Consider the following 10,256-nt stretch of genomic DNA (forward strand, 5'->3'; position numbering starts at 1 on the left):
TATTATTTATTCAATGAAGTAACTGTGTAGGTTTACGTCCACAAAATAAATTAAGGCTGTACCAAAGATAAATTTATTTCAAGTCACCTTTTGTTATATCTCCAACTTCTTTTAATGCAATTTGTTTTTTGCTATTCCTCTTTGAAGTGAGCCTTTTTTTTGTTATATTTTCATTAAAATCTTAGGAATAAAAGAATATATTGATTACTTCCATAATTATATTTAAGAGTTTGATATTTCTTCCATGCAGTGATGAATAATAATAATTAATAATACTAAGAGTTGAAATTTTTGTTTATTTTAAAAATCATCTAAAATAAATAAAACTATAATAAATAAATAATAAATGATGTATAATAGTTATTTTCTTCCACTCCATTTATAAGCAGTTACCCCCTTTTTAAATGTTGAATGATATACAAAGCTGATAATAACAAGTTACTGATGATAATACAGAATAAAAATTATAATGGATTAAAATCTATTATAAATAAATATATCCTGATCGTATAATTGTTGCAAACTAGTATTACATGATTATGGGATGACAATGAATAAATGAAGTTTTAAATAAAATTGTCATAAAAATACAGTTATTGGTAGTAATATAAACTGCTGGTCTCAGCTAAGTCTGTTAACTCTTATAATGAGAATTACATAAGTGTGATTTTCTCTCTTCTCCTTTTTCTTAACCTTCATTTGTTCTTTCTTGAAAAATGACAATGGGAATTGTGTTGGCCTTTCTGGTCAGCATCATGCCAATTAATCCTGCTGGCCATTTTTTTTAAACTAGTATTTAAAAAAAAAATTATTTTAACATGAAGGAAAAAATATTGTGTTTGCAGATCATTGAGGATAGATTCATCTTTGATGTAGAGTCTTTGTTACTTTCTGGAGAATCAAAGAAGGCTTAACAGCTGATATTAATTATTGCCCTGATATTTGATATTAATTATTGTTTTGTCCAAGTTCATGTCTGTATTAATTCAGCACGATTTAAGAAAACATAATAATGGCATGATGCTTTTTAATGATTGGCAACAATGAAAATGTAACTGAAATTGTGAACACTAATATGGGTCAGCTTTAAGTGTCTTTATACTCAGCCTCCAGTCCTTTATGATTTTCATCTATTTAATCCATTCAAAAGTTAAGGTTGGAAAAAGTAAAAATTCAGTTACAATATTGGCTTCAGTATAAAAACAAATAATTTTTTGCTACCAGAATAAAGTTTGATAAAAGGATTTGACATAGTGATCATTTTAATACAAGGTTATGTTCTTAAACATCCTATTCTAATCTCTTGAGTAATAAATCATGATATAATTCCTGAATTACCTTTCAGACATTTAGCAGTCATTTTAACTATTTTTTTTTTTTTCAGCACTAAAAGTGAAGTTGATGCTTAGACGTCCAATCAACCAACTGGTTGCTCAAGGCATCATGCCACGTAAGTTTTTTAATAAGTTTATATTAAAAAATAATAAATTTAATTATTTTACCATTTTACTGCATAACTTTACTAAAATGTGTTTTCTTCATTCAGCTCATTCCTGATAAGTGTTTTTCAATGATCATGAAATGATGTTCTGCTTCAACATTCAAATGATACTTTGCATGGAAGTAATATTTTGTATTAAGATTTGAAGGTAGATGTAATAAGTACTTTTTGTAGAATCTAAAAAATATTAATACTTGTACATTAAAAAATGCCAAAGCATTCATTTAGTTTTGTGGCTGTGTATTTAATAAAAAAAAACCAAGTACTTCAAAGATGATATGTATGCAGTAAACAGAACATATTATTATTCTGCTTGTAGAAAGTTTGCAGAATGCATGCTTAATAATAGTAATTGTCGAATAAAATTATAGTTATAATTTTAGTGTCGGTAGTAGTTTTTTTAATATGAATAATGGCATTCGGGTATTTATTTCTTAAAAAAAGTTTATATATGTTTTCTAAAATAAATTTTAAATTAAATAATTTTTTTATGTGACATATATATATATATATATATATATATATATATATATATATATACAATTTTTTAAAAATGTAATGCAAAAAATTTAGGAGAAAAATACAGCTACAATTATTGAAATTAAAAAACTACTCCTGACAGTTAAATTAAAATTATAATTTTATTCGAAAATTATTATTATAAATCTATTATTATTTATTAATTATAACAAACTTTTTTGCTTCTTAATTTCTTATTAGAAAATTCCAGTTTATTTCTAATAACATTTTCTATTATTCTTTTTAACTTATTTTAAAGCTTTTTTGTTTTTTTTAACTACATAATCTTTTTATTTAAATTTTAGCATTAAAGACTCCACCTGCTTTCCATGAGCAAAGGCAGAAATTAGAACGAGCTAAAATGGGAGATCTACTTAAGGCAAAAATACAACAGCGTCCTGATCGTCAGGAACTTGTGCGACAACACATCTTAGAAGGTCTTTATAAAAATCTTTTGTTTTGTTAAAATCTTGTATTTGCATTTATAAAATTGGTTTTTTACTTGAAATTACTTGTAATAGAATTAGTTACAATGATCTTTTGATTGTAAAACATGTTCTGATTCCATGGGGGAAGACACCTTCCATGCGATAGTTTTGGTCGCCACCTTCTCTGCCACAAGTGACATTCCTATCGGTGTCCTACTAACTAACACAAACTCAAAACAAAACTCATCTAGCCAAGTCTCAAAAAAGAGTGAATGACTTTCTAAAAACAAAGAAACTGAACCCTACCTACCCGAAAGGTAAAAATGAGTTCGACACATAACGAATCATAAAATGCAACACAAAAACACTAAAAAAATATAACAATAAAAATAAATAATGTAACATAACAATAACATAAAATATAACTAACAAAAAACAAACAAATCTATAATCAAACAGAAATAAAAACACCAACAGTTTAACAAACCATAAAACAAAATAACAGTAATACCAAACATAAACACAAAGAAGGAAAGTCCAAACATGTTCTGTGCGTCCCTTAAAAATCCCAAATTAGCATATTAAAATAAATCACATTTATTAGTTATATATAATATGAAGTAGTGGTTAAAATCACATTTATTAATTAGATATAATATGAAGTAGTGGTTGTAGTAATCAAAAGTTTGTGATCATTAAATAAAAATATAAATATACTGATGAAATGATGAAAGTTATATATATATATATTAAATTCTACTTTGTCAGAAGTGGAAAAAAAAAACAGATGATAAGAGTATTTTCTTGTAAATATATACATTTTTTAGAAATTAATTTATATTTTAATATAAAAACACTTTTTTCTATTTATTTGTTGTATTTTGTTTTTCTAAAAAATTACATTTTTTTATTATGTATTTGTTGTAATTGTAGTTATGGGAAAAAATTCTTTACAGAAAAGTCCCAATTGCTTATATAAAATGATCATGATACTTAAAAATTTGATACCACTTCATAAGCTATAATCATGTGTCTTTAGATTAAGAAACAAGTTCTTATGATAACATTTGATTGGGATTAACATTCTTGACATCATTTACTTTTTTTATAAATTTTGTAATAAATTATAAAATAATGTGTCACAGGTATGTTTAGTAATGTTGTATATATGTTAGTGTCACAACTGCAGTAGTTGTAGGTGATCTTGAGTTGAGTCACAAATTATTCTTGTAAATGACACAGCTATTCTCAAAAATAACAAGTACCCTACACTATGCTTACTAAGGGGAACAGGGAATGAAGTGATTTCCTATTCCCTTCTTTATTGAACTGAATATACAATCACATATCAGCATGTCAAGCGCACCAAAATTCAGCCTTACAATGTCAACCTAACACTGCTCACCATAAGGTTTGGCTGTTAAAACATAATCATTCTCAGAATTAGTGATTGTGACTGGTGCTTCTTGTATCTCAAGTGTTATGGAAAAAAGATGTTATGGCATAAATTTGTTCAAACAAAATTCTTGTTTTTGTAACTAAAAAGAATTTTGTGGAATTTATGAGTCCCTTTGGACATTACAGGAGAAAATACATAGAGTAATTCTTGAACATTTTTTTTTTGTCTTAGTTAATATTCAATTTTCTATTATTGTTCAGTATTGAGCAAATGTTAAATATTAATTTTGTGATACATTTTGAAACAATTTTTCTTTTCATTCACACAAAGTTTTATTTTGCAATTGTACACAATGAAGGCATTAAGGTTATAGTTCTTGTTCTACTATAGAACTTCCATATTTTTTTTAATGAAGTCAACAAATTACACACCTCTTATTTCTAAACAAGCATCATCAGTTACTGACCTTGCAAACTTACTTCTCTTTTGCTGTGGTCTTATAATAGTGTAAATATATTTTATTTTTTGCTTAGTAATGGTTGCTTTTAGGCTAATCTACAGCATGTCTTTTGAATGAAGAATTAACTTTTTGTTTGTTTCAAAACATCTGCATTGTATAGTGAGTGGAGTGACAAAAACTTTGGCTTTTATAACACCTTGCAAAAAATAATGCAAGGAGTTAATTGTAGTCGGAGGCTTATAGATAAGGTTTCACTGTCTACTTTGAGTAGAGCCATTAACCACTCACTTAGCATGTTGTGATAAATGCTTCCAGTTACTGCTTATTTGTAATAGAAGAATGTCCTATCTATGCACATACATTCACATAAATAAACATTATTGCTACCAATTAATTCACTGATGGCAAAAAAAAGACTAACACAACTATGTAAAATATCCTAATTACAATACCAGTTCATAAAAAAAAATCAGTTATAAAATATACAAAATAACTGTATTTCTAATATGTAGATATATGCAGATCTAATGCAAAGATAAGGATATAATTGTACAATTTCCTAAATGTAACAGTGTTTCTGAATGAATTAATTCCAGTGACAAGATTAATTACAGTGATCAATAATTACAACTGACTCAATATTAAGTTAAATGATACATTTATTAGTTAAAAAATGGAGGAAAAAATTTTACAGGGATAGAGGATAAATTTTAATTACATAAATGTAAAAAAATGGAATAGGAAGAAAGAAAAGATTAGGTGTATTACATAATGTCTATAGCATTGTGATTTGATTGTTCTATTATATTATAATAATAATTTTTTTATTCACAGATGTGGGGCACGTTGATCCATCATTAGCTGAGAGACAACGAATGCTCAAAAAATGTAGATTAGCTGATCAATTAAATGACCAACTATCACATCGACCAGGTCCACTGGAACTGATCAAGAAAAATATACTTCATACAGTTGAACCAATTGAGAGGGCTGTCAAAGGTAAATATTTAATAGCAGTTCTTGTAAAAGTAAATTATTAATCTAATATTACATTTAGTATTTTTTTAAGTTTTTCATTTACATCACTCAGTCTTCTGAGTACTGCACAGCTGAAAACAATGGAAAAAGTACGGCTGTTTTTTTTTTCCAAGAAAATGTCTGCATTTTTATATAACAAATATGAAGGCATCTTCCTTGATAAAATATTCCGGAGGTAAACTAGTCGCCCTGTTCAGAACTCCAGGTGGGGACTACTAAGGAAGGGATCACCAGAAAATTAAAAAAATAGCATTCTACGAATTGGAGTGTGGATTGTTAGAAGTCTAAAAAAGTTTGGTAGGTTAGAAATTTTAAAGAGGGAAATGGATAGATTAAATGTTGGTGTAGTAGGAATTAGTGAGGTTTAGTGGGAAAAGGAAAATGACTTTTGGTGATGTGATTTTAGAATGATTAACTCAGCATCAAACATAGGACAGGCAGGAGCCTTTCATAATGAACAAGAAGATAGGGAAGAGAGTAATTAGAGTATTTCAAAAAGTGTAGTGATAGAATCATTGTGATAAGGATAAAATCAAAATCTAAGCTGACAACGATTGTTAACGTCTATATGCCTACAAGTGCCCATGATGATGATGAGGTAGTGTGTGTGTGTATATACAAAGAAATTGACAAAGCAATTAAACACATAAAAGGGGATGAAAATTTAATAATAGTTGGAGATTGGAATACAAGCTTCAGAAAAGGCAAGGAAGGAAATATTGTGGGTGAATACGAACTGGCTAAAGGAATGAAAGAAGGGATCATTTTACAGAGTTTTGCACGAAGTATAATTTAGTAATTGCCAACACCTGTTTAAAATCATAGTAGAAGAATATACACATGGAAAACGCCTGGTGATACTGCAAGGTATCAGATATATTATATCATGGTTAAAAAAAGATTTAGAAATCAACTCCTTCACTGCAAAGCATATCCTGGAGCAGACATTGATAGCAACCATAATTTACTAATAATTAAATCTGGATTGGGGTTTAAAAACCTGAAGAAAAGGTGTCAGATGAATCAGTGGAATTTAAAGAAACTTGAGAAAGAGGAGGTAAAGAAGATTTTTGAGGAGGACATCACAAGAGATCTGATTAAAAACAATAAGGTAGAAAATATAGAAGAATGGGAGAATGTTAAAAAGGAAATTCTTAAATCAACAGAAACGAACCTAGGTGGAACAAAGAGAACTGATAAAAAGCCATGGATATCAGAGGATATACGAGGTGCGACAATAAAGTAATGAGACTGATTTTTCTTTGCAAGATGTGGCAACCCTGTAGCTTGCGTAGGCACACCATCTTTGACCTTGGTCCATAAGCTACTTCTAGTCCAAGCAGCACATTGATGCAACTGCTCAGTCATGAGTTGTGCTGTAATAAGTGAACATGTATTTGTGTCTCTCGTCACAGAAATGAAACCGCAAAATATTGTGCAACAGTATGCCATTTCTTTTTGCGTTAAATTGGGTGAAAACGCGACGACAACTTATGGTAAGCTTCAGAAGGCTTTTGGAGAGGAGGTTATGTCAAGAGCTGAAGTTTTTCAGTGGCATAAAATTTTTAGTGAAGGCAGAATGAATGTTGAAGATGAAGACTGCAGTGGATGACCATCAACCTCACGGACAGATGTCAACTTGACCAGGGTGTGTGAAATCGTACGATCTGATCGAAGATTATCCGTGAAAATGATTGCAGAAGAACTCAACATCAATCGAGAAACGGTTCGTCTAATATTAACTAAAGATCTTGGTATGAGAAAGATTTGTGCAAAAATGGTTCCCAAAAATCTCACAACAACAGCGAGAAACACAGAAAATGTGGCAGCTAATCTGTTAGAGCAAACGGAAATCAATCCAGATTTGTTGACATGTTATCACTGGTGATGAAGGTTGGTTTATTCAATATAATCCCGAGACAAAACGCCAAAGTTCGCAATGGTGCTCAAAGGGATCACCCAGACCAAAAAAAGCTCGCATGTCAAAGTCAAAAGTGAAATGCATGCTTGTGTGCTTCTTCGATTCCAAGGGAATTGCTCATAAAGAGTGTGTGCCTCCTGGAAAAACAGTTAACCAATATTTCTACAAAGAAATTTTAGAAATACTTCGTAAACGAGTTCTTCGTGTCCGTGCCAACATTGCTGATAATTGGATTCTGCATCACGATAATGCGCCATCCCATACTGCTCTGTCAGTACAGCAATTTTTAACCTCAAAACAAATTTCAGTACTACCACAGCCACCTTATTCACCAGATATCGCTCCGTGCGACTTTTTTCTATTTCCAAGAGTCAAAATGGCAGTCAAGGGACACCATTTTCAAACAACACAAGATGTCCAAAAAGCTGCGACGAGAGTCTTGGAGGATATTACAGAAGGTGAGTTCCAGAAATGTTACCATCAATGGCAGAAGCGCTGGAATAAGTGTGTGCAATCAGAGGGGAACTACTTTGAAGGAGACAACACTAAACATGACTAAAATGGTAAGCAACATTTTTTTTTTCACATCAGTCTCATTACTTTATTGTCGCACCTCGTATTTCAGCTGATGGATGAACATAGAAAGTATAAGAATGCTAGTGATGAAGAAGGTAAAAGGAACTATAGAAAATAAAAAAATACTATAAACAGGAAGTGCAAATTAATGAAAGAAGAGTGGATTAAAGAAAAGTCTTCATAAGTTGAAAGAGAAATTGATTTAAGTTGAAAGAGAGTTGTTAAAATTGATGGAGTATAAAGAAAGTTAAGGAGAATTTTGTGATACATAAATAATGTGTTAAATAAAGATGATACATTGATTTATAATACGAAAGAAAAGGCTGATAGGGCTTGGAATATATTGAAGATTTATACGGAGGAAATGAATTAGAAACTGGTGTTATAGAGGAAGAAGAGTAAGTCGAAGAGGATGAAAATGGAGATACAACATGCACTAGATAGGGAATCTTGGAGAGCTGCATCAAACCATTCAAATGACTTAAGACAAAAAAAAAATGTTTTTCTTTGTGTGTAGTATAACCAAGCACATGGACTGTGAAAAAAAGAAAAAAATTTCAAAAAGTGTAATATTTGATTAATCATTTATATATATTCTACTGGTATGGTACTGACTGTTGATGAGTGTATGGTATGTGTTATTTTAAAGGTGTATGTTATGAGTCTTTTAATTTTTATAGTTATATATACAATATATTATATAAGTTATATTATATCAGTTATATATTTTTATACAGTTAATTATATATACAAAATTTAAAACTTGTAACTTACACACAATTACACATCAGTAACAAACATTAAAAACACATAATGTATGTAGATTACCTAAAATGTATTAAATTGTATTCTAACTTTAGATACGTTGTAGTAACATTTAATAACTATATTATTGTATGTTTTTAATGTGCTCAGTTTTTTTAATGTTGTTTTCTAAAATTATTTTCATAATTAGGTTTTTGTTTATTTTTTATTATTTTTAGTATAGTTTATTTACAAAATCAAACAAAAGGAATTAGATACAAAGAAAGCAGGCAATTGCAGTTATTCATACTCAACAAGATTACTTACTTGTAATATTGTATAAGATTACAAGATTATCACTTTTTTCTAGAACATTCTGTTGTAGAAAAAAGTGATAATCACTAAGCAGTAATTCTTACTGCTTCCAAAGCTGAACTGATTTAGCTGTATTTACAGTTTCAGTTTTTTCCCCAAAGTGAAACTTAGTTTGGGGTTTATTCATTGTTCTTTTAGCTATTTTAATTTTAGTATACATACAATATAGTTTATCTGAAACTGTTTGTAACTTATTTTTGAATGTTTACTAAAGTAATAAACAAAGAAACTATCAGTGAATTATAAGGTTTTCATTCTGTGTGTGTGTGATTCATTCACTCCTATCTTCTTCATTTGTTAGCTCAGTAGATTACTTAGATATCTTTCCTTGCATTGGAATTGAAATATTGAAACTACATACTTGAGATTTCAAATTATTTCCTCAGTTAATATTTTGCTGTATTCAGACTGAATACAGCAGATGAATTGACAATTCATACGTCAGAGCTGACTTCAATTCATAATCTATTGTCCATTTGTTTATTAATAATAATTTAATAAAATAGATAATTTGGAAAAAATTTCTGTAACAGCTTAATAGAAGAGAAGAATATTTGAAAAATAATTTATTAACTTCCTAAATTCTTATAAGTCATAACAAATTTTAAAATTACACATAAAGCCTCAAGAAATTATTTGACTGCATTTAACTGCCATTAAAATTAGACATCCTTGCCATGAAAAGCCCTAGTCTCTTTTAGCTTTGCTACAAGAGATTTGGTTGATTTTGATCTCTTACATTTTGTATTATTTTGATTATATTCCATAACAATTTTTATGGACACTTATTTGAAACTTCTCTAGATGTTTTATGAAGGGCTACCCAGTTTTTCTGTAACTATTTAGAAAAGTTGTTTCTTCATTAAATATTATGCATACTGTTTAATGTGTTTTTTGATGTATGTGAAATAATTTATAGTAGATTTCCAATTCTTAAATGAATTTTCATACATGTTCATATTTATTTTCTCATATTGTTATATTATCAATCTTAGAAACCTGCTAGATTAATTGTTTTGTTTCTATTCATTGCATCTTTGTTAATTGATTTAGTAATGACTGTGTCCTGAGTAGATGCTACACAACAGCTTGGAGCTGTATGATTAATTACAATGCTGAAATAAGTCATTGTAGTTACCAGATTTTATATATGCTAATACATAATCTGATAAACATTTTTTTAATAATTGATAATGAATTCATAGATTCGATATGGTTATACAGAGTGTATCATGAAATTCTCCTAAGGCTTTTATAACCTATTCTTCTCATAAAAATAATGGGAAAGGTTCATA

General features: G+C 29.0%; 1 protein-coding gene across 7 annotated transcripts in view; it reads left to right on the forward strand.

Moving 5' to 3' along the window:
- Positions 1 to 10,256, forward strand: part of LOC142325967 (uncharacterized) — a 434,412-nt gene that overhangs the window by 381,532 nt on the left and 42,624 nt on the right. For all 7 annotated transcript variants that reach the window (XM_075367953.1, XM_075367951.1, XM_075367952.1 and 4 more), the window contains 3 exons: positions 1,385 to 1,450; positions 2,326 to 2,457; positions 5,142 to 5,306. In XM_075367953.1, coding sequence (XP_075224068.1) covers positions 1,385 to 1,450; positions 2,326 to 2,457; positions 5,142 to 5,306 — 363 coding nt within the window. The remainder of the gene's footprint in view (positions 1 to 1,384; positions 1,451 to 2,325; positions 2,458 to 5,141; positions 5,307 to 10,256) is intronic.

This window comes from Lycorma delicatula, chromosome 6 (genome assembly GCF_047948215.1).
Source record: "Lycorma delicatula isolate Av1 chromosome 6, ASM4794821v1, whole genome shotgun sequence".
Lineage (NCBI taxonomy): Eukaryota > Metazoa > Arthropoda > Insecta > Hemiptera > Fulgoridae > Lycorma > Lycorma delicatula.